The following is a 26,249-nucleotide window of genomic DNA, read 5'->3' as shown; positions in this document are numbered from 1 at the left end:
GTACACTCTCTTCCAGGCTTGCTGAGCTTCATGCTAGCTGACTTCACCTGGAAGGCACCATCTGCTCCCCTCACGATTTTTTTTTCTTTTGAATCCCACTCTCTGACTCTTCAGTTCCATGAGAAGTCCCGTCTAATCACACTTCTGCATGATGCTTTTCCACGGTGCTTCGGTGCTTCCATAGCTTGCAAGATTGTCTCTAACTCCAGCATGTGTTACAAAGGCTTGCAGAAGCAGCTGCAAACCTGGCTTTGTAGTTTCGCTCTGCTCTTCCTCAAGGTTATGTGCCTTAGCACCTTGATAGTTTGCAAATGTGATCTATTCAGGTTTTTTCTATTACTATTTCCATTCTTTTATTCCCCTGGAAGCTATTGTGTAAATTTGATGAACTAGATCAAACATAGAATCCTATGTGAAAATTCATTCTTTTACTCTTCTTCAGAGGTATCATATTATTTGAAAATATTTTATCTTTATAAAAATTGGTAAGTGATTATTATTTTCTGAAGACACAAACATTCCACAGTGAGATAAAGAAAGCATAAAAATTTCCCTGATGCCTGGGAGTGGTGGTGTGCACCTGTAATCCCAGTGACTCAGGAGGCACAGACAGGAGGATTGCAAAATTGAGGCCAGACTCAGCAACTTAGCAAGGCCCTAAGCAACTTAGTGAGACCCTGTCTTAAAAAAATAAAAATATAGCTCAGAGGTACAGCACAAATAGGTTCAATCTCTAGGGAAAAATAAAAATTGCCCTAATGATCTCCACTCACAGATGCATCCCTATGTATAGTTAGTTACCTGTGATTGAATGTTCTAACTATACACAAACAGGATTTTTCTGTAATGCACTTCTCTTTCCAATTTTTTTTTCACTCACTGATTTGTCACACATATCTTCCTGTGTCAACAGAAAAATAGGTATGTATTTTTTTTTTTTTGTACCAGGGATTGAACCTGGGGTGCTTAACCACTGTGCCTTATCCCCATCCCTTTTTATTTTTTAGTTTGAGACAGCGTCTTGCTAAACTGCTTAGGGCCTTACTAAGTTGCTGAACCTAACTTTAAATTTGTGATCCTCCTGCCTCAGTCTCCCCAGCTGCTGGGATTATAGGTAAGTGCCACCATGCCCAGTGGTTTGTATTATTTTTAATGGCTGAATAATATTCTGTTTTATATATCAATTTGTTAACTATCTTCCTTTGCATACATACATGCTATGATTAAGATACAGGGTGCCCCCCACAAAGCTCCTATGTTAATGCAGAAATAGTCAGTGGTGAAATGATAAGATTATAAGAGTTCTAACCTAATTTGAATTGGTTTACTGGGTGGTAACTATAGGCACATGATGTGTGGCTGGAGGAATTAGGTCTCCGGGGTGGGTTTGGGGATTATATCTTGTCTCCCTTGCTCCTTCCTCCTTTGCTTTTCGTTCCTTCATAAGCTGAACAGCCTTCCTCCAACATGCCCTTCTACCGTGATGCTCTGTGTGATCGTAAGCTCAAAGTTGTCTGACCATGGACTGAACCTCTGAAACCATGAGCTCAGAGAATAAAGTTTTCCTCCTCTAAGTTGTTCTGGTTAGGTATTTTGGTCACAGTGACGCAAAGCTGACTAACATAACATTTAAGTCATTTCCAGTTGTGTGCGTTATTATAAATAATGTCATATGAGTTTTCCACTGTGCTTTGAAAACATCTTGACAAATGTCTGTGATCACATGGATGGTAATTATTTGTGTGACTGTATTTCCCACCAGACAATTATTCACACCCTCAGGGAGAAAAATCATTATTTTTCTTGAAATATGCCCTACCCTGAGGAGCTCCAGTAGGAGTTTAATATATATTGTTGAAAGAAAGAAGGAATAAATGAAAGGATGGTCATACAGTTGGGTACACATGTACCCAATATTATCACATATATCTTCAGTTTTTACTCAACTTTTAATTGGCCTATAGCTTGATATCTCTTAAGCATTTTCAATTTCCTACTCATTCCTAATTTCTCTTTTCAGATATCATTACCACTGGCTTAAATTCAATATGTAACTTTAATAACTAGAATATATACCAATCATGGCTCCCTCATAGATTTTGGTGGTTTCTGGAACAGATTTTATGAATTGCATAGAAAAAAAATATAAATGTAAGTACTGGTACTTTTTGCCCAACCTTAAGCAGAAATGGGTTACTAAGACTGAAATTGTTAATTACAAGGGGAAAAAAAAAAAAAAACATGGTACATGTGTTGCATACTATTTACAGATGTTATCTATTAGAGGTTCTCTGGAGTACCATTTGCTGCTACAACTGAATAATCCCATAAGTTTAACTCACCAATATGACTGCAGAATTATCTTAAATCACAGAGGGAAAGAGAGGAAAACCAACTAGAACTGGCTGAAATGCTGCTTATGTCTTTGTTAGAAGTCACAGTTTCCCTCACTTGTTTCTTCAGGATGCTAAAACAGCTTGCTAGGTTTTGTGGTGTATTACAGTTTAGCATATTATCAATGTGGCTCCCCAAAAGGGAAGAAACTCATTGTTGATGTCTCTCTGTGAGAGCTTGCATTTGGCTTACTGACTAATGCACTGCTTTGTGTTGGGTATATCAAGCAATGGAAGCCAACTGGCCTAGACAATGAGAACGTTCAGTTGATATCACAAATTTACAAGAGCTTAAGTTAATTTTTTAAAAATTTCTTCTTACTAGGCCAGGAGCAATTAGTATTGTTATGCAATATGTTTCAAGTGAATATATTTCAAAAAGCACAAAGAGAGTGGTATGGAATTATAGAACTGAAAATAGACTACTGATTGGGTGCAAAATCATCAATCCTCCTTATTTCTAAACAAGCATGTTATTGAATGCCAATACAGTTTTCTTTGGAAGGAGTAGAAATGACTGTGAGCAAATGACTCAGCAGGAAAGGGGACCTTTAGTTAATTTCAGTTGTGCTCAGTTAACTAATTTTGTATCTTCCCTACCCAACATGCTTAGTCATAACTACCCAACATGCTTATTTATAAAGTTTCAGGTATGAATTGTTAGTCTTGCATGAAGAACACCAAATCTGCTATGGGCTGAATATTTGTATCCTCTCAAACTTCATATGTTCAAGTTCTAAACTCCTAGTAATGGGAATATTTGCATTTTAGGGAGGTGAGTAGGTCATGGGGGTTGGAGCCATCATGAATGGGATTTAGTGCCCTTATAAAATAAATCCTGGAGACCTCCTTTATTCCTTTTGCCGTGTGAGGACACTGCCGTATAGGAAGCTGGAAGTGGTCTTTCACCAGACACCAAGTCTGTTGGCACCTTCATGATGGATTTAGCAGGCTCCAGGACTGTTTAAAAAAACACCTGCAAATTTCTGTTGTTTATAGACAATATAGTCTATGGTGTTTTGTTATAGCAACATGGACAGCTGAAGATAAAATTCAATGCTGAATTTCTTCAGAAACTTACTTAACTAATCTCAGGTAGAAGAAAAGATGGTAAAGCTGGAATTTGAATCCTGGAAATGCGGCTCTAAAAATTGTTCCTTAATTCACTATGCCAAACTCTGACTGATTTTAGGCCAATGTTCTATCTGTAATAATATCACATTTATTTTTTCTGAAGCACAGTCTTTGGCATGTCTTTCTCATAAAAATCCACCATCAATTCCTATTTCTTGAAGTAGTGGTTCTCAACTGTTCTTTTCTAGAACCTACATGTCAAATATTATTCTTATTACAAATCACTTTTTCACTATTTTATTTCCAATCCAGAAAGCACATCTGAATGTTTTCTGTTAAAGGTAGTATTATCATTGGGATGATTTTAAACTTGATCTTATATTCATATGTTAGATTAGAGTTTGACAGGATGTAACAGAACCGTGATTGCAATGGGCTAGCAAAACAGTGTTTTATTGTTCTCAGACATTCAGATATATTGAAGAAGCCAGTGAAGGTATGTGTAGATGCTTAAGGAACTTATTAAGAACACTGGTTCTTTCTTCCCTTATGCTCACCATGCTTAGCATATGACTTTGATTCTTAAGCTGGCTTCCTCACCAGGAAACATTATATTTATGAGAAAGGCAGGAAGAAGAAGAAAAGTAAAAGACAAAAAAAAAAACAAAACAAAAAAAAAAAAAACACCAAAAAAACAAGTAGGCATTTGTCTGGTGAAACCATTTTTTTCATTACTTTCCAGAAAGATTCACCCCCTGCTACCATTTATATCTCTTAGTCCACAGCCGTGTTGCTGGCTCTGCCTACCTACCAGAGGAGCTGTGAAACTGAGTATTTCAATCTGGGAAAATTCCTGTCCTTGCAAAGTCAGAGATCTGGGAGTTATGAAAAAGGGGATAAAGGCTGGTGGGCAGGCGACAGGCAGTTTGTGCTGTGTATATTATCATAAGCAAGCATTTGCACCTCCACTCTTCATGAATGATTTTGTAATAAGCTCCATTAGTGGTCACAGGACACTAGTGACGTACTGACTCCATTGTTGAGGATGTCTGACCCCCAGGAAAATCCCAATCTGTAAACAAAATATATAAGGAGGGATGTTGCCAGTTTGACAGCAGCCGACTTTTCCAAATTCCTGTTCCATGACCTTTAGCCCTTTACGTCAGCCACACATGATCCTCTTCCTTTTCGACTGCAATGTCCTTCCCCCATCTAGGTTTTTTTGCCTGAGTCTTTTTCTCTGCTTAGAAGATCCTTTTCACCTTCCTTATCTGGAAAGATGATACTTATTCTGCAAGCCCCAGTCCAAATATCATCACATCTCTGGAAACGTCCCTACCTTTCTCATTTAGATCTATTTTGGGTGCTTTATGTATGCCTCCGTTAGCTGGCTTGTCATTATTTTGTTGCATATTTGTCACTGCTGACAAATGGTATGGCCTCTTAGAGAATAAGGACCATAATTTATTCAACTTTTTTTTTTACCCATTGCCTCCTGCAGTTCCTGGAATATGTTCAAGACACCTGCTTAAGGAAAAACATAACTGAATATTGTCTCTAACATATAGATGACCTACAAGGAGGTAAAGCAAACTGTTTTCACTGTAGTCAGTAAAGATGCACTGAAGTACACCCCGTAAATCTAGACCTCAGCGTGGGTGTTGACGGAAATATGGAAGAGCAGATTGTCTTTTTTGGTCTTAGTTGGTGACAATATTAGTGTAATTCAGTAATTTAAATTCATTTCTTTGTTTTTTATCTGTTCTTTAACTTCCTTCTGAAGAGTTAGCTGGTTTTGTCTTTGAACACATTTGAGAACATTTTGTACCCTCAAACATCTATTGTTGAAGAGTCGAAAAGACCAATTCAACTCAAAATGATTTAAACCATAGGAAAAGAAATGGTAGTTTATTAACTTTCAGGTTGTTCTTGGTTATGATTTTTATACTTGTCAAATGCTTGGTAATTTTTATTAGAGTGAGTTTAGGGGCAATCAGGAGTTAGGTAAGGAAAGGAGAAAAAAAAAACCCACAGAATTGGATAAGGGGTTATAGTATATGTGGTTAATTCCTGATATTATGCTCTTCTTCTGGCCTGCTTTCCCTGAGGCAGGACAGACATCACTAGTCAATCCAAATACCTTTTTCACTTAAGCCCAAACATGGCTTCAGACTACATCTCAATGCTATGATGCTTCAGTTGTCTACTGTCAACTAAATCAGAAAGATGAGCTGATCCTTCCAGTATGAATGCATCCTTCATAAAGTCTATTCAAATCAATTCATTCCCTATGAGTGGGCAGAGTATTTTCCTGACTCCCTTTGCAAAGTGAAGAAAGCATTATAACCTCCAAGTTTGAATTTGCAAATCTCTGAATGATTGAGTTCAGTATCTCAGAGTCACAGAGTTCCCAACACACCACTTCTGTATTTGACTTCTAATTCAGCTAGGGAATGAGAGGCATCATCCTTTACACAGACTTTATAATTAAGGAGGGAAGACGCTAACAAATGCCGGATGATGACTGATAATAAACTAAGCACTTTATATTTACATCTTTTTGTTTTTCTAACAACCACATGAGGCCATTATTATTGTCCCCATTTTACAGATGAGGAAATAGCCTCAGAGAAATTAAGTAATTTGCTTAAAATCTCACAGCTGGTAAGTGATGAAGATAAGATTCAATCTCAGATTTGTGACATCCTGAATCATGCTAATGGACTCTGGAGAGTTAATTGGTTTAAAATCTGCTTTTGGCTTCTTTTCATACCACTAAGTGCTTATGCTTTTGATAGCACCCCTGAGCTTTAACTTCATATTCTCTTGAGTCTTGGACACCATGGAGACAAATGAAAAATAGATAAATGTAGATCAGATATATCCTAGAAATGATCAACCTTCATGCCCATAAGGAGTAATTCTAGCCCTTGGGAGATTATCTTGATGGAAATGAAAAGCTTATTTAGGTTTAATTTTCTTGTATCTCCTTTTTGGCAGGACATCGTCCCTATCAGGTGATCACTGCTCGAGTCCACCCAGGAGAGAGCAATGCCAGCTGGGTGATGAAGGGGACCTTGGAGTTCCTGGTCAGCAGTGACCCTGTGGCAAGGCTTTTGAGGGAAAACTTCATTTTCAAAATCATCCCTATGCTCAATCCTGATGGTGTCATCAATGGCAAGTATGTCATAACACATTTGTGTTATGATAGGAACACATTATTATCCTACCCAAGAAGTACGTTGGTACTCTGGAAAGAAGGAAGTCTCTTTCCTGAGCTTCTGTTATCTATACAAATAACAGTGTATTCCCCATACACATTTTATGTTGGTTTCATGCTTTCTTTGAATAGAACCATAGGTAGTTAATACCAGAGGAAATAATCTAGTCCAACACTCTTCTTTTAGAATGGAGGACTGTGGTGTCCAGGGTAATCAAAGTTGACTTATCCAAGTCCCACGGTGAGTTAATAACAAATTTAGGGCTTATCTGTGATTTCTTCACAGAGAAGACCAATGCTGATATTTTCTTATTAATGTTTAATGCAAAGAAACCTTTATTTTCAATTTTAAGATGATAAGAAACCATGAGCAGAACATCCAAGAATTACGGGATAGCATTAAAAGACCAAATATAGGAATTATTGGGTTCTAAATACAACTAAAATAAGAGTGTCACTTTTGCTTAATGGAATGTTGGTTGCAAAAGAGAAGATTAGAGTCTCTCTTCCACCTACCCAGCCTCTACATGTCTTTGGAATAATGGGAAAGCTGATTGCTTGTTGATGAGGTCTGAGGCAGGGTCGGCACTCTCACAGTTTGTGAGCTAAGGTCCAGCTGAGGTCCCCAAGGTCACATGACCAGTGAGCAGGGACAACATTCACAAGCATTCATCTCAAATTCTGTGAACAAAGAATCAGGCCCCTTTATGTGGCAATAAATGGTTCTTCATTATAAAAATGGATATTAAATTCTATGGAAAAACAAAAATACAAGATAAATAGGAAATATTGAAAGAATAAATAATTTCAGAAGCTACAAAGGAAAATGTACTTATAATTTAAAATGCTAGTAGTAAAGTAGGAACAAGATAAACTTAGAAAACAGAAATACTAAAGTGCTGAAAGTGAAGAAATAAGAATTATATACAAATAGTAAAAAGAAAGCAAAACCTTCAAAGAGATAAAATGATTTTCACAAGAATCATTTTAAAAAGATTAAATGGTTAATTTCTTTTTTTTAAATTTTTTAAATTTTTTATTGTTGGTTGTTCAAAACATTACAAATTTCTTGATATATCATATTTCACACATTGATTCAAGTGGGTTATGAACTCCCATTTTTACCCCATATACAGATTGCAGAATTACATCAGTTACACATCCATTGATTTACATATTGCCATACTAGTGTCTGTTGTGTTCTGCTGCCTTTCCTATCCTCTACTATCCCCCCTCCCCTCCCCACCCCTCGCCTCCCCTCTTCTCTCTCTACCCCCTCTACTGTCATTCATTTCTCCCCCTTGTATTATTTTTCCCTTTCCCCTCACTTCCTCTTGTATGTACTTTTGTATAACCCTGAGGGTCTCCTTCCATTTTCATGCAATTTCCCTTCTCTCTCCCTTTCCCTCCCACCTCTCATCCCTGTTTAATGTGGTTAATTTCTTTAAGTAAGAAAATTTGATGTTAAACACTTTAGAATAGACTAATTCCAAAGGATAAGCACAAAATGAAGATAAGCCATTTTAAAAGGTCAAAAATACAAAGATGATGAAATATAAGAGGAACAGCATAAATTCCAAATGATGAAATATGTTAAATCATGCCAAAGGCAGACAAATCAAAACTACAGACTAGAAAATTTATAGTAGGCAAAAGAAATAGGAGAAAGGAAAAAAGAAAGTGGTGGGGAAGGAAGGAGTGAATAAAAGAAAAGAAAGAAGGAAAGAAGAAGGGGAAGTGAGGTTCACACCTGTTTCTAACAGACATGGTCCTTCTAGCTTAGCAGTTCCCAGATGTTAATTGTGTGTGTGCGCATGTGCACATGTGCATGTTTGCGTGCATGCGTAGAGACTGTTTGAAGGCAGGGCCATGGTCCAGAGAGCAGGGTCTCTCCTCTTTCTCTATAGTTACTGCTTGGCATTCAAGCATGTTTAAGGACTGAAAGACCAAGATGCATCAATCTGTCTCCAAGGAACATCAGCCATTCACCAAGGAGCACCATTTGGGCCTCTGGCAGTAATTAGACTTCTAGGACCTCACGCTGGATGTGGGCCTTCAGTAGGGTTCTCTCATGGTCACACACAACACACTGGCTCCTGCTGTGTTCCTTTAACTCTGGAGAACAGCTCTGGGACATCAATGAATGGTTCTTTCCTGCCTGATCAGCCAAGGGTTTTACTAATGAGCTTTGTCAGTCTCGGTGGGTGAACAGCTAAGCAATGCATCTTTAGGACATGATATTGTTTTGATGATTTCTCATCCGTTTGCTGTTTGCTGAAGTCTCCCCTTCCATTGAATTGCCAGGGGTCCAGAAAAGAATGGAAAGAGCCCTGGACCTGGAGTTGGAACTTCAATTCAGAAATCTGGCTCTTTCCTTGACCTACTCAGTTTTCTCCTCTGAGGGAAAAGGAAGATAATGTGCTCTCTGTTGACCTTTCTGGAAAATGGTCTCTTAAGCCCAAGGCAATATTCAAACTCAGAGCTTTAGTATTGAAGTTTCTGCCATTTCAGATGCTCACACCTCCAAATCAAGAGCTTGCTCCAAGCCTTGGGCTTAAAGTTAATGTGGTCTTGGTCTCTGAATATCTTCTTGGCTGGAACTCACATTATTTCCAGCTCACAGCTGGTTGCTTTGTGCTTCCAAATGGCAGGCCAGCTTCTTTTCAATGACACTAGCATTCATCATCATTACTATTATTTATTATGACTCAAATTACCCTTTTCATTTATATAGCATCTTTCATCATGGAACTCAAGGCACTTTATACATCTTTGGATTATGCACACATTTCTGGCTAAAAGGGACTTGGAAATCACAGCCTTATTCCACTGGTAGGAAAATCTACAGGTCGTAGCACAGCACATCATTATCAGAAGACTTGAGACTGCCATGGATGCATGATGTCTTACAATAAAAGGGCTTAAACGTCTCAGCTCCTGTGACCTATTTTGAACATGCCTAACATGGTTTATGTAACTTCCACTTAACTATCAGTGGTTGACAGTCCATTGTGCATAATAAGGTTGATTTGCGATTTTACTATGTTCTGATCTTTGCCTGTGAGCTTCACCCATTTTAGATAATCATTTGGACCACACCGTGGAAAAAAAAAAATCAAATTCCTCTTGTACACATCTGAATTTCTCCATGTAAAGTCCTCTCCAAGCTTGATGCAGTTCACCTAAAAATTGTTTATTGGATATTTTTCTCAACTTACTGATTTTTATGTGGACATGTATGAATGGGCTTCTTAAAGATGGCAGAACTGCCCTGTGTGTCACCCGACCAGCAAAGAGACAACCTTTGAACAAATATTTGAGAATCTACACGTGAACTTGGCAATTAATCTACTAGCTTGTACTTTTGTTTTACAAGTAATCATGGGCCTCCATGGAGCTTGCAAGAACACGTAAAAATAGACTTGTTTCCTTTTGTGGTGATGGTGATAGAGCCTCTGAGGAAGGCTGGGAGGTTTTGATAACAGCGGTCAGCGAGACAAAGCCAGGATTTTCTTGTAAAAAAGAAAATATAGTGGGTCTTGCGAAGCCAAGGATCTCTTAGCAACACATGTCTGAACAGAAAAACAAAATAAAAAGATAGATGGTTATGTTAAGTTCCAAAAGAAATGATTTACTCTCTTGCTGGCCTAATGGTTTGTATTGAATTGGGCTAAATTCTGTGTAAGTCAGGAGAACCAATGCAGTGGCTCTCTGACTCTTATGATTATTCCCAAGGTAGAGTAAAATAGAACATGGAGCCAACAAATCATGTAAGAACAGAAATTATATTGGTGGCTTGATTAGAGTAGGAAGTGAGGAGTGGGGAGGAGATTTTTAAGCTGCATAAAAAGTAGACATAATGTGTAAGTGGGAGCAGGGTGAAGGAAAGGAAGAAATTGAGTATGATTCCTGTTTTTAAATTTTTGGTTATTGGGTGATTGCAGCAAGATAATTTTTATGAAGTCAACACACAGCCTAACATTTTATTCACAGGAGAATCAGAGCATGCTCATTCTTAGAGTATATTCTGCAAACTTGATTATCTTCTCCCAAACCACTGTGAAACAGATGAAACAAAAATAAAGAGCAAAAGAGTACTATAAGTAAATGCACCAAGGTGCTAAGAAGTAAGAGCTGAATGCACTAGAGGAAACAAATCAAGCTATAAAAGTCGGGTGAAAAAATCTAGACCATCTTAGCAATTTGGGGCCACTTAAAGTGCCAACAGCCCTTTACTACACTGTGAGTTGTTAAGGTTTTATCTTTCTACAAGGAGAGAACTCACAGGCTTTATCTAAAAATATATATACTCAGCATCTTCTGGGGTCCAAGAAATACCTAATTATTGTACATGTATTGTCATATTTAATTGACATTACAACCCAGTATATGTGGGTCTTCAATGCAGCTTCTAGATAAGAAAACTTGGTTACACAGGGATTGAGTCTTGGGTTCAGTTTAAACATTTGGGCTTATAGAGCCAGGACTAGAGCTCATGTTTATCCTAATTTTCTTTGCTCTAAAGAGTTAAGAAAATTAGAATATAATAATCTTTAAAACATTCTAGCTGAGAGGGTTCCTGTATATTATTTAGTCCTAATCTTTAAAATGATAAGAAACAAACCAGAGAGATAAAATGAGTAGCCAAGTCCACAGGATTAATTCAAGGCAGACATATCATGAGAAACTGTCTAGAAAATTGAAATACACACACACATGAGTGGGCACTCACATACATACCCAAAGTTATGTTACTATTGCGTGACAGAGCTGGTGTTCGAACCCAGTCTATCTAGCTCCTAAGCACTTGTTTATTTTAGTCTATCAGCTGTTCCCAACCACCATGGTGATTTAGTTAGCTTTTTCACTGCTGTAACAAAAGACCTGACAAGAGCAATTTTAGTAGAGGGAAAGTTTACTGGGGGGCTCATGGTTTCAGAGGTTTCAGTCCACAGACAGCTAGCTCCATTCCTCTGGGCTCAGGGTGAGGCACAACATCAGAATGAAAGAGTGTGGTGGAGGAAAGTGGCTCATACGATGGTCAGAAAGCAGAGAGAAACTAAGCTAAGCTCACCAAATACATACCCCAAACTCATGTCCCCGTGACCCACCTCTAGCCACACCCTACTTGCCTTCAGTTACCACTGAGTTAATCCCTATCAGGTGATTAATTTACTGATTGGGTTAAGGCTCTCATACCCAATCACTTCACCTCTAAGGCTTCTTGCATTGTCCCCCATGTGAGCTTTTGGGGGATACCTAATAACTAAGCGATAACACTTAGATAAATATACAAATATAATCTCAGCCCCATCAGCAGAAAGACTCTGAAATTAGACTTTTTGTCAAAGACCAATGTATCCAGGGTTCTCAGATAAAGACAAGGCACAGTGTTTCTGGTTTCCTGCCATTTTGTCCCAGTACGAATGAATTGGTTCATCCCAGGTCCCATTCTTGGAAATTAAATTCCCAGCTTGGCTTGGCCCTCAACTCTCTATCTGCTCCTACTGGCTCTCTGTTAGAGAATACACACTTTGCTGTTATTACCAGTTTTTTATTGTAAACAGCACCCAGCTGAATTTGAACATTTATTGCTATGGGGATGCTCCTCTGTTGAACATTCTGTAGTGTATTTTCGCTCAACTCTTCAGGATCATAGAGGGCTTAGATTACCCTGTTGGTGCACTTCACCTCTAAGCTGGGCCATGTCTCTTTCTTCCCATTTTGACATCAGTTCTATTTTTAATGTATTTAAAGTCTCCTCAATATAATAACATGCAATGGGGGTTCTTAGACTTTTGGATTTCACAGATCAGTTGCATTTAAATAAACACAGGACTGACTAATATGTATATCATTTTCCTTTCGTTTGAACAAAGTAAAAATGGAACACACTCTCTGAGCTGGTGAGAAATTCAACCTCAGTTCTTGTTTGCTCTCTTTCCTCATCTGGATGGGAACATGTAAGTGACCCAGGAAATACAATGCTGGAGCTATAGATCATGATGGCAACCCTATTTGCTATTGTACTATGATGCATGGCGCCGTTGCCCATGAGCACTCCTCTGTGGGTAGGAACACTGGGTTGTCATTGAGTAGGTTGGTTACTCCCATTGTTAGTCAACCCGAGCAGGGAACAAAAAAGACGAAAAAAAAAAAAAAGATCTTTAAGGGAAAGTGGCTTCTCCTAAAATTTAAATCAAAAGGACTCTGGTCCATCAGAGGGTCACCATATATTCTAGAGGAAAGATGACATGTGTCATGTGGAAGAGGCCAGAAGAGACTGTTCCTTAACTGGCCACTTGAGGGTGAGAACAGCTATACTGATAATCAGCTTTAAATTTTCTTTGAATATCTATCTTTTGTTACATCATTTACTCTTCAGTTAAGTGTTAATAAGCCTTTCAGCCTTGTTTCAGCTACACTATTGAGATTTAAAGAATTGTCTATGCCCAAGATTGGTGAAGGGGAAAAGTGGCAGTGATACTTAGTGAAATTCCTAAGGGAACATTGAATAATAAGTACAATGGTTAATATGTTCTGAGAGTTGTGCTCAGCAAAATTGGCACATTAAAAGATTGTAAAAGGCTTTATTATTTCCTAATGATAAAAAATGATATATTCAGGATACTAGGTGTTTCAAAAGATGAGAGTTAACACAGAAATGGGTTCATACAGGTGGTAGAAGTCTGAGAGTTCAAAAAGGGGATGTTAATGTAACCAAGAAATTAAGAACTGCAGAGGTAGCTACACCCTATAAGGATGGAGGAAACAAAGGGAAGAGGTCGAGTTACCATAAGTGAGGCTCTTGAGAGGCTGATTCTAGGAGTCTGGTGTTTGAAGCTCTGAGAAGGGGGCCTGACCTGCCTGGGGCTTCAGTGGGTGAGGGTCACAACCTGGAGGATGAAGAAGTCAGTGGCCTGTATGCAAATGGCAGGGGGATGGTTTGGTGACGCCTGCTGCTAGTATCTTTGAGGGCACACAGCAGTGTTGTTTCTTACAAAACAAGGGTTCCAAGAACCATTTGCCTGCAGCTGTTCCAGCCACATTAACTGTGAACGGGAAACAGAAAGGGTGTTCTTTTCTCCCTCCTCCTCCCTTCCTATCTTTCCCTAGTGCCTCTTATTGGCAGAACTGACTAGGAAGGCAACTGGAAAGGGAGTCTGAGCACGGTGACTTGCTGATTTTGACAACAGGTGAAAATAAGCTCAAGATATCTGTTTACCAAGTGCCGACAGACATGACACGCACTAGCAGCGGGCTTAGCACTGTGAACATGTGACTTTGTTTTCATGAAACAAGATGGCTTTATTGTTTCCAGCAGAAAAAAAGATATATCCTTACTTTAGAAAATTCAATATATAGAGAAAAAAAGAAAATCATTTAAAAGTACTCAAATTCAGGATTACTACATTGCATAATTCCAAGGGACACTATTCAGTTGACAACCTATTTTAATTGCACAGTTCTTCTAAAATTTTGTAACATGGAGACATTTCCTGAATCTTAGAGAAAAACACAGTTAGCAGGTTGGAGAAGATTCTTTAACCATTTATACATCGACAGCTTCAGTTATATCAGCTATTTCTTCACATATCATTATTTACCCATACCTATAATGGTTTTCAAAAGATAAAACATTATGGCATAATTAATGAACTAACATCTTCCCATTTCAAAGAATACACATGATAGCAGTTTTTAAAATAGCAATTTGATAGTATTGATGAGTCATAATTAATTTAAACAATAGGCAGAGGAATATTATTGCTATATAATTAGTGAATTTCTCTGCACATTTCCTTGAGATAAATCTTCAAATATAGTCAGCTGAATCAAATGTTAAGCATATTTTGTATTTGAGACATTATTGCCTGATTTCTGTCATTAGAAAATTTACAAATTTTCATTCCTACTACTGGATGATGATGATGCCCAAGTCCTTGTAAGCACTGCACTTCATCTACCTTTTGATTTTTTTTTGTCAATCTAATAGGATAAACATAACTTTAACGTTTTATATTCATGTCTTCTAATTACTACAGCTATCTGAAAAGGTAAAATATTTTACTCCCATTTTGCAAAAAAAAAAAATTACACACACAAAAACACTGAAAACAATATTGCATATATAATACACTTCAGAGTCAGGAATTAAACTTGAATTTGTCTGGTTGCAAAGCTTGTGATCTTTCCACTAGGCTATACAGCTTTACTGTGTGAAAGCTTCTAGGACCCTCCAGTAAATGTCCTGTAAATGTTTCCAGCATAATATGAGAAGTAAAAAGTGCCTAGCATCTGTTAGTCTAATTCTAATGCATCCACTTTATTTTACATCTCCTGAAATTCATTCTCAGATAAGGTCATTCTAGGCCAAGGTAAGAACTTGAAAGGGTTTTGAGCAATATCTATTAGAAATGAATATGTAGTCATTTTGCTATATATTCAGTTAAATATTAGTATGTAAGCATTGTTACTACAACTACAATAATGTTTTAATACAAGTTAAATTGGAGGAGATTTGTGTCCTACCCTTTTAAGGTATAATTTTTGTTGAGCTTATGGGAATCAAAATTATTTAGCAATCTCCATTCCCTCCTTCCCCTTGTCAATCTGCATCTTGAAATAACTACTACAGACTTATCAGTGGGCCTGATTTCATGTCTTCTGTAGACTAAGGTTTAATAAGCTTGGGGTCTATATATCCTTCCAAACTGGAGGATTTAATCTCTTAGAACTCTTGGATATTGTGAGGGAGGAATTTCCTCTTTCATAGGTTTTAGTCCATATTTGGCTTCTGAAACACATATTTCATGTGTGCCTGTGAAAATGAATTCTGCAGTTCCCAAAAGCAAGGGCAGAAGACCCATGTTCCTTTCCAGGAAAAGAAGAAGGTACACAGGAAAGGCAGGAGAGAAAGCTGTCTGATGGTAAGCCTCCCAGGAGGTGTCTCTCTGCCTCTGTGCCTATCTCTCTTTTTTTTTTCCTAACTCAGCAAAAAACTGTGTCCCCCTCTATGATCACAAGCTGAAGCACTTACAGGGGAGCATTCTGCATGTTCTTTGTCATCTGGGAAGATGAGCGAATGGGTCCATACTTTCTGTAGAAATAATGCTGATAGCGTTGATGACAGGACATGAGAGCAGCACTCTCATTTGAAGGTTCAGCTCCACTGTCTTTCAGAGAGATTCCAGGGCAATCCAAAGCTCCTGCTGCTGCATCCCTCTAAGAGTTGTTTTTTACACAAAGACTACTCTGAAAGCTTAATGTGTTCTGGTCCTCTGTTCCTTTAGCAAAGAACTCAACTGCTCTTCCTGGGACAAAGGAGCTGAAACTTGTAATCATGTACTGTTTTATTTAGATCATGTTTCTTACTTTGTACCATTTGGAACAGAGCAGAGTTATCAGTGAATGGAAATTTTTTTGCTTAATTTGTGTTTAAGGAAAAATTAATAGTGTTGGACATGAAGCACATGTCAAATAGATGAAAGTGAATGAAAATGTCTGTCTGGATTCTAATTCTACCCTGTTTTTGTGTCTCTGTTTTGGACTCTGAGGGGGAGGTGGGTAAAGAGTATTCTTTCTCTTTGCTTTACTTTCATTGTATTCAAGAATGGAGAAAGTATGTCATTCTGATGGAGTTGGAGAAACTATAATTTTTTCCATCTACCTCCTGCCTTCAATAGAAAATTGTGGGGATGGAAGTCTTAGTCTGTTTTTAATTCGAAGAAATGTTCCTGGACAAAAAATTGAGACCACTTATAGGAATATTGCATTCACTCAGCTTTTGATTACAACTTTTTAAAATGCAAGACACATTTAAATTTAAAAAAAAATAATGCAAATGTAACTGCTTTCTGCCTTAAATTCTTTCTTTGCAAATGTTTGTCAATAATTCCCAAATCATGGTCTAGAGGGAATTAACAGGACAATTGTGACAGGTGGAAAGAGATAGACCCATAAAGAATATAGTCTTTGCTGCAGTTGTCCAAATCTCTGTACATAAGCCTTAGGGACAGTATTGACTCTGAACAATTGAGGGTCCTGGTTCTAGAGAGAAATGTGACATACTCAGTCTTGCTGATGAACTTGTTCATGGAGATAAAAATGGAAATTATTTGCTCTGGGAACTCTAAAGGTCCTGCTGCTAAATCATTAGCATAGTGCTAAATGATGCCTGGTGCTGGGGCTGGGTTCTGGGAGTGCATTCCCAAGGGCTTCCTCACTTACACCCCATTCCCACCATTGCTTGCCCACAGAGAAGGCATCAGGAGCTGGAGGACTCTATTTGCCTTTCTCAGACATTGCAATTTCAAATAAATATTACTATTTATTATTCCCAAATTTAGGGTTATTAATTATATCAGCATAAACCTAATTTATGCCATCACAAACAGCAATAATAAATGCTGCCAAATGCTAATACCCAGCTCTTGCCAACTGTGCCTGTAGTTGATGGGTCTCCCCCCTTCACTTCCCAGAAGCATTAAATTAAAAATGATTCAATGTTGCAGAATCATTGATCAATTTGGGGCTGAGGCTCTTGGGGAAATGCGTTTGTTTTGTTAAATGCTTTGCTCTTTCACTAGCTGCGTAACTGTAACTTCTGATTCAGACGACTACATTCCAGTATTTCTTGTTTTCTTTCTCTCCCCCAGTCCTCCTAGAGGAGGAAGAAATGGGGACAGGGATGTAGAGGCGGAGGGAAGCATGTGAACATCTGTCCTTTCTCAGTTGTCCCTGTAGACATCTCTCAGAGTGCCCACTCCTAATACTTTCTTTCCACATACGCTTAGAAATCTTGGTAAAGCAAACTCCTGAGTGCAATATAGATTAATTCCTTCTCAATTCCCATCACATCTACTGTGTATTTAGTGATGTATGTTACATGGTTTCCTAAAATACATGGGAATCTATGACTGGAAAATGGGAAGCTCAGCCCCGACAGTCCCTGACCAAACTAAGGAAGCTTTTTTCTATTGTTCCTTAATCTCAGGGGTACTCTGTTTCTGTGAAAGAAGAGGCAGAGCCCATCCTTTTGTTATCTGAGCCATAATAATGTTATCTGAGCCATAATAATTTCTTCTCAAGGGAAGCAATTTTTGCTTTTTCTTCCTTTCTCCTGACTCTGGCCTTTTTCTCTCTGTGATGCAGGTGACAGTGGTGTTGTACAAGGAATTCTGACCAGGTTATCAGAGGATCCTGATGTAGGTCAATATTGGCTTCTTTCCAGCTGCATGACTTTAGACAATTTACTTAGCCTCTCTACTCCTAGTTTTTCAAATTATTTAAGGCAGGGTCATAAGTCCTAACCACTGTACCTTGTCTGATTAGCTTCATGATCAAATACCATACATAGTACTTCAAAAATGATAAGGCACTATACAAGGTCACCGGTCCTCTTAGTGTGTTCGGGTGCCTGAATTTCATGGGAGGCCATCAAAGCTCTTCTCATTGGCCAGTCCACGGTGACTTAGTGATCTTTTTTCTTGCTTTTCATATCTCAGTTTCTCAAGGAGATCTAGGCTAGGCAATGGCAGTGGGATAGAAATTCTTCAGAAAGAGGGGGAGAGATCAAAGGAGATATAGATTGATAGGTATCTAAACTTTTGATTGCCCTGGTGATTTTAATACCACAAAGTAGCTATAGAACTGAATAAATTGTTTCAAAAATACAGCAGTAGAGAAAGCTTAAATCTGGGGAGTTCAGTTCATACCCTTTTCCTTCTTCATGCTTACTCTTCATGTTTAGATTTAATTGGCCCCTTGAAATTGACTAGAAACCTGCCTTCTTGTCTTAAAAGATAGCCTTTATTCAGCCACGTCCATCAAGGCATCTCCAAGAGCTTTCAGGGAATCTGTAATGAGCAGTGTGGCTTTGGTCAGTGGAATTTGTCTTCCCCAGCAGGGAGTCTGTCTCTCAGGTGTATCCAGGTGGTAGGACTGCAGAAACCCAGGTTCTAGAAAAGTGCACCCCATCAGGAGCCAGAGGAATTGCACCTCCAAGGCCAGCTTTGGGGAATTGTCTCAGAGCCTTCCACTCTCTAGTTCTGGGTCCTTCTGAGCAGCAGCCAGAGTTTATAAACAGGAAAGCCAGAGGTAGCACATAAACTTTTATAATGCAGATCATCCTCCTTGCCCTGACTTCCAGGTTGCCTTTGCCTTGGTTATATATCTCTCTGAACCACCTAGTCCTTTTGAATTATTAGGCTTATTCCTTCATCGCCCTGCTTCCTCCTTGCAAATATGCTCCCATACATCTTTACACCACGGGAAACACTTTCTTCTCTATTTACAGCTTCTCCCTGCTCCCCGCCCTTCCCCCTGGCCCAATAATGGCCAAGGAGATAAATAAGAAACATAACTCTTTTGTGCTATTATTTTTTTTGTTACTCTGCACAGTAATATATATAATAACAAGGAAACAAATCTTATTACTAAAGTAATTACAATAAATTAAAAAAAAAAACCCTGAGAATGGAGCTTAAAGAAGGGGACACATCAGGGGAGTGATTATAGCAGGATGTTTAAAATTTAATTTACTAGCACCAGTCTCTGCTGGTTGGTTGATGCCCTGCTTAGGAGATTGTGTCTAATTAGAGAGTGGTTGTTATTGCACGTTGAAGACACTTACCCCTAGCTGACTTATGTGTTGGATCTTTAAAGGGGAAAATTGACCTAAGGAATCCCTTGAGAAATCTTATTGTCTGCAACCCTATGTTGGGAAGAGCAACATTTAGCATGTTAAGTTGGCTCATCATCAAAGCTTGGGAACTGCAAAGAATTACTTGGCATCCTTCCCTCTGTCCATAGATAAAGTTTCCTCTAACTGGGCTATGCAGATTTGCATTCACCCCATCATCTGTGGATCTCTTAATAGAGGTCACTGTGCATCCTTCAGTAAAATATGCTAATGCTGATCAATCTTGAGAGTTAAAATGCTTTTCCAGATAGCAATCCAATTCTATCCAAAAGCAATTTTTGTCCATTTGTTCTTGTAAGGCCTGAAGTGGAAGTGAATAGCAATTATTTTTCTTCATTAATTAATACTATTATTCCATGTACAATTTTCATCTTTCTAAGTCTTTTTGGCATTTGAGTTCTTATCTTTCTTCTTGAACTTACATCACCTATGGCCAGTGTTCTATCCTGAGACACTGTATTTTAACTGTAGTATAATTGTTACTGTGTGGCTCTCCTAATCCTCTCCAAGTTTCCCTTGATTGTGGAAGAAAGACAAGCCATGGCATAATACTTTTACTTGGCCTCTTGGCATTATTCTTCAACATCATCAGTGCAAAACTAAACATATTTATAAATTCAATATGTGGCCTTGTGCTCTTCTAAGTACTCTCAATCATGTACACATTTAAAATCTTAGACAACTATACAGTGTAGACATAGATCCTGTAAAAGTTTTTCCCAAGTTACACCATCACTACCATCTGTGCTATCTTTCACAACCATCATCAATCACAAAACAAATAGCATATAATAATTGAGCATTTAACATGTACTTTATAATGCTAAATACATATTATCTTTAATCCTTACAGCAACCCTCCATGATATTTATATTATCCTGACACTAATGAAAAAACTAATATTTTAAGAACAAGCTAAGTGTCCAGGAACACATAGAACACAGATCATACTTGGGGAGAGAGAGAGGGGGGGGGTGGCTGAAGAAGGTATAGTAGACTCCACAATTATTAAGGCTGAATTTAGAAACCAGACCTGAAAATTAGCCTGCTAAATGGCTATTACATATAAGGATAGCATATTTACAAACTCTGTAAATATTATATAGACTCCTATTATAATATTATGATATTTGGGCCTGAAAAACAAAATAAGTTCTTCATTAAGACCAAGTATGCAAGCAGCTCTACATAGAAATGGATAAAATGTCAAAAACCCTTAGCCTGCCCAAGGTGGCTTCTCAGAGGTAGTCAGATGTCGAGGGAGGTTTTGAAAGGGGAGGCAGAAGACCCTTGGAAGAAGAACAAAGTTGACTCAAAGCCAGAATTTCCCATGTTGGTTTTGAAGGACACTAAAAGATTGGTACTAATAGAATTCACATAAGAGGGCACTGCGGTTGGAAAAGTTCAGAAGGTTTTGTATAAACAGACTTTTTAAGGTTGTAGTCCTTGTCAGTGCTATTGAAATATTAAGCTTTATGGAGACTTTCTAAGATGGGCAAAATATGTGGTACTTTCTGAACTTATTTGAACAGGGTCACATTTGTAGATATACAATTAGGACATCAACAGGAATATTAGTCGTTCCTGAATTTGGGAAATGTTGCTCTAGGATTTGAACTGAGATGCAGATATAGAATAAAATATATTCATATGGCATATCAGCCCAGTGGCTGAGGACACTTAGACTGGAATCAGATCCTTTGGGTTTGTCACTCAATACCTGTGTAGCTTTGGACCAAAACTAGCCATAGATTGGGTTATTTGAAAAATGAACTCTGAGATGATTCGTTGAATTGTGTTCTTGGGAGTAACACTTGTGAGGAAATGAGGGAAACTGGTAGAGGGTATGTTGAATTGTGATGCAGTTATTATCACAGAGGCCTTAGATGATCCTGATGGTCCATGGGGACCTCTGTAAATGAGATGTATTATCCATGCTGTGAATTCAGGCAAGTGTACTGAGTCTTTCTTTCTTTTTCTTTTTCTTTTTTTAACCTCACACCAGTGAACAGTCCTTGAATGTTGGCTGCCTTGGTCTAGGAAGATTCCTCAGTTGATGGTATTTCCTATTGTATGTACTCAGTCATGAGCCCCAGCAGCCAACAGCAGCTGAGGAATGAGTTTTTAGTTCTCGCAGGGTACTCTGAAGGACACACTGTGTTTCAGTTTGCTCATCTATAAAATGGGGACAATAGTAATATCTTCTTTGTAGGATCACAATAAGTTAAAACAAATTACTGCTATGTATGGATTCTGACCATAGAAATATACAGGGAAGCATTCCTCTTGTGAGCAAACTCCTAGGGGGTAACAGGCACCCTGTTTCCCGTCCTCAGAATGCCTTGCAGTTTCTGCTAGGAACTAGTAAGATAACTAATACATGTGAACATCTGGCTGCTATGGCAATGCCCTGAATGAGAATGCTCTGTGCTAGAGTCTTATCAGCATCAACCTTGATCTCAGGTTCACAGCTCCTGGGAATAAAGGAACTCTCTTGTTAGCCACAATGTTTTACTGAGCCTAAACCTGTCCACATAACAATAACTTTATATAATATACTTTCTTGAGAGCTACACAAACCTCCTAACATTGCACACTTCAACTTAGTAATACTGAGAAATAAGCTGCGTAATGTTGCTAAGTCTATCACCTGCCTAGTAATGCAATGAACAATGTGTACTAATGATAACAATGACTTAAAGTAACCTATAGATATAAATAAAGCTGGCAGTTTGGCCATTCTTCCATCTTTCCTGCCTCTGCATCTTGTCTCTGTGTCTCCTTTTATTTTTCTTACAATTGTACAGTGTGTCTTATATTTCATACTGCTCTATAATTGTTAAAGTAGTTAAGATAAAAATATAAATATTAACACTAGTTACTTATCATGGAATTCAGAGATTTAGTTAGGAGAATGAAAACTGAAATAATAAAGAAGATATGATCTTTATTCCCAGTGAATTAAAAATAATTTTAGGACTTCATCATCATATCTTCACATTGGTAGAACTCTTTACAACCTTTACTTAGTTTTGGATGAAGAAGCTGTCACTGCATTTTCTGATGTTTTCTCTCCCTAATACTGTAAATCTCTGTGTTAAGAGTAGTCTACTCCTTCAGAGGTACCCCTCAAGCAGCCTATTTAGTAAAATGAAACAAAAGCAAAAACAAACAAGCAAAAATCCAAGGAAAATTCAACCTAGGCCAAGATGTAAGTTGAATAGAGACTACAGATATTGACAAGTTCCTAAGAACTTTATTGTGATTTTAACATGATCTAAAGGGCACTCTAGTTTTGGAAGAGATAGGTGATGCTAATATGATGTCAGGAGATTTGATGTTAGCATAACTCAGATCAGTGTTTTCCCCATAAGTGCAATGTTAAGTAAAAATGCCCAAATCTTGGGCTGTACTTTCCAGTGTCAGGACAAAAGCATTACAATGTTAGTGAGTCCTGATTAGGCTGGGCCTGTGTCCAGAAAGAGAATACAGCACATTAATGCCCATCATTTGTGGTAGTAACTCTGGAAACTCAGACAGCAAGACTCCCTTCAACAGTAATCAAGGCCATCAAAGTCCATATGATCTAATGTGGGAAAGACTTTTTTAAAAAAAATATAATTCAATATCTGCCTATTAATCTAGTCATCTTGACACCGAGTTACTGGGTATTCTCATTCTGTGGATTAGGCCACTGAGAGACCTAGTCATAATGCATATATTGCAATGGATATCCTCCAAAAAACAACTTATTCTCCTTTGGTAGGTCATTTAAAGGTATCAAATGAATAGCATAAAAGTAATTGTATATCCAGGTGTATTCAGAAACATCTGGTTCAATTCAGTCTTTCATTTTACAGAAAAGAAGTAGGCTTAGAGATCAATGCTACTAATAAAAGATAAGATAGTTTTCCAAACTAGATAACAGCAAGAAAAAAGACCATTGACTCTTTCATTTTACTGATACTATGGATGCAGTTTCTCTTGGATAACAATTATATTCCTATTATTTGAAAATGAAAGTGAGTGTGAGTAATAGGTGAATGTATTTTTGTGACTTGATCATATAACCATGGAATCTCGGGGAACTTGGCATCTAGTCCAATTTATTCCCATCCTGTACCTAAATTTTCTTTATGGCATTCATGCCACGCAGCCAACAGCCTGTACTATAGGATGTCCATGGTCCGTGGACTTACTTCCTCTCATAAGAACTTATTCCATATTGATAGTTCTAATAGAAAGTCATCTCTTGAACCACATTAAACTATCTCTCCTCAAAGCTTTTAGCCTTGGTGCCTTGTAGAATTAGTTGAATCACTCTTCTTTTAACTTCAACATAATTTAAGACTGCCCTTGTGTCACCCCCAGGGAGATTTTTTTTTCTCCAGTGTAAGCATCTGAAGTTCCTTCAACTACTTGTAGTGTGTTCTTGTATTCTTCCACTGTCTGATTATTATATGAATTGCTTCACTCATTTGTTCAGTAAGAGACTTTGGTAAACCAGAGGTTATAATAGTAAACACAGCAAGATGTTTATAGTATAGAGGTGGAAACAGACAACAGAAAACCGTACAAGGCATGGTTAGAAGTGATCTGATAGCTGTTAGCTGTTGAGATGCCTACAGAAAGAACACTTAATTTTGTCCTCAGGTCCAGGATGACTTTCTGTGGCATCTACATTGAGAGTGGAAGGAAGTGTTAGCCAGTGGCTGTGTGTGTGTGTGTGTGTGTGTGTGTGTGTGTGTAGGAGAATAGCAATAGAAGTAGGGAAGTGAGCTTTCTGAAGAAGAAACCTGAATTCTCAGGAGTCTAGAAATACCTATTTCTCTATTATGGTGGGATTCCTAGATTCCCAGATGACCAGCACCATTATCAACCTGAAAACTCAACTGCTATTCATAAAGCCTGAAGCATAGTTTCTTATTCTCTTTTGATGACCTAATTATATTGCTAACACATTTTGCATTTATTGTCAAATAAAATCCCTAAGTCCTTTTTATTTTAATTGCCACTGACCTGACTGTTTCCTGCTGCATTCCTATCTAGTTGATTTGATGGATCAAGTGTTTGAATTCACACTTACCCCAATTTCATCCTATTAGATCACATGGTTAAGAGAATACTTTAGACATTGAATCTGCCATCTATTTTATTTGGCAATCTTCTAATTTGCATGGGCCCTTCTGAGCTGACATAAAATTTATTTTATCTTTTAATCATGTTATTGATACATTTGTTAAATTTGAGTGAACCAAGGACAGTATACTAGAAGACATATCATCAAAGACATAGACCGATTTAGTTACAATAATTCAACTACTTTCCAATCTTTTTAGTTCTGCCATTGAACCCATCTTTCTTTATGTAACTGCAAGGATATCTTGAGAGACTTTTGCAAATTCCTCACTAAAGACCTGTTAAACCTTGTCTCCTTATATAATAATCTGTCAAAGTGTGAAATAGAGTTGGACTGGCATAGCTGGAAATAAGTTGTTCTTGATGATAGATACTGGTTTCTATGACTTCTTTTTCTAAGGGGGTCCAAACTTCCCCATTAAGGTTCTAGAAGTTTGCTGAAGATCAGGGTCAAGTTCACTAATGTCTTCCATTTTTTTCCCTTTTCAACAATGAAGAGGCATTTACCCATTTCTACCCCTTAGAATTTCCCATAAATCACCAACCTTGTCTCAAGCCAACAGTGTGCTCAGCCAAAGAGTTGGAAGAGTAGAGTGCAGACCCCAGCTCCTGTTTTGAGGTTATTCAGATTTCTGTAGCCACCTCAAATAATTGACAGCTCAAGCTCCCCGCCTTCCTTGTCCTTACCATCTTGTGGGATGACTTAATCTGGGGATATGAGAACTGCAATTCTCCAGATGTTAGTTCACTACAGTGAACATGTCACACTTGGGTCAAAATCATGGCAGCTTAGGTATTCTAATCTAAAAAAATCTTTTTGGCACTAATCCAAGTTATTTTACTTCTACTTACTTAATACTCTGTAATATCAACAGAGAATCTCCCTGGATATGAATAGATCATAGGTTATAAAGATTGAATATTTTTGATAGTATGACACTTATTAATGTGAAAAAAGGGTGTCCATGTCTGGTAGTTTTGAGAAGTTAAACAGCAAAATTTCAGACAATTAATATAACTCATGAAGAAATTTAAAGTCAATAATTCCCATATAGAGTGGGACACATTTTCAACAAAAGCATTTCATTTTCCAGTTAGAAAGCCATGTGATTTAAAAATATGATTTATCATTAATATGCCCTGAGGATCTTTCCAGTTCTAGGGCCAGCCCCTGCCCCCTGAACATTTCTGATTTTGGATTCAGGAGGAGTCCGATTGTCTGTATTAGTAAGATAGCACATGATTCTCAAAGTAGACCAAGTCTATGCTACTTATCTATATAATATTTTGTTGGGTATTGTAGAGAGAAATTATGACTATGTACAAAGATATATGTATATATATGTGTGTGTGTATATATATATATATATATATATATATATATATATATATATATATATATATATAAATGAATATGTGTGTATGAGAGAGACAGAAAGAGGGGGGGAGAGAGAGAGAGAGAGAAAGAACATAAAAACAGAACATATGGAAAGAAATCAAAAAGAAAGAACTCACAGAGAGAAAGAAGCCATCCCCATGTGAAAGGCAGCAAACATTCTTTTTCAAAGCATCCACAAGAGAAGAGATGAATTTTGTACATCTCTACTGCACAGTAGGATATATACATATAGCAGAACACATGTAGTAGAAAATAGGAAGCAATATAAGAATAAAGCTAGCTGTATTTAGAACTTGAACATTAAAGATTTGTAAACAGAA

At 37.7% G+C, this 26,249-nt stretch overlaps 1 protein-coding gene across 2 annotated transcripts in view; it reads left to right on the top strand.

The window, feature by feature from the left end:
- The window catches only part of Agbl1 (AGBL carboxypeptidase 1), a 705,341-nt gene that overhangs the window by 219,297 nt on the left and 459,795 nt on the right, over positions 1-26,249 (top strand). For both annotated transcript variants that reach the window (XM_071607355.1, XM_027922002.2), the window contains exon 16: positions 6,468-6,648. In XM_071607355.1, coding sequence (XP_071463456.1) covers positions 6,468-6,648 — 181 coding nt within the window. The remainder of the gene's footprint in view (positions 1-6,467; positions 6,649-26,249) is intronic.

This window comes from Marmota flaviventris, chromosome 2, assembly GCF_047511675.1.
Source record: "Marmota flaviventris isolate mMarFla1 chromosome 2, mMarFla1.hap1, whole genome shotgun sequence".
Lineage (NCBI taxonomy): Eukaryota > Metazoa > Chordata > Mammalia > Rodentia > Sciuridae > Marmota > Marmota flaviventris.
Note: the sequence above shows the minus strand (reverse complement) of the source record. Positions and strands in the feature narration are given on the sequence as shown.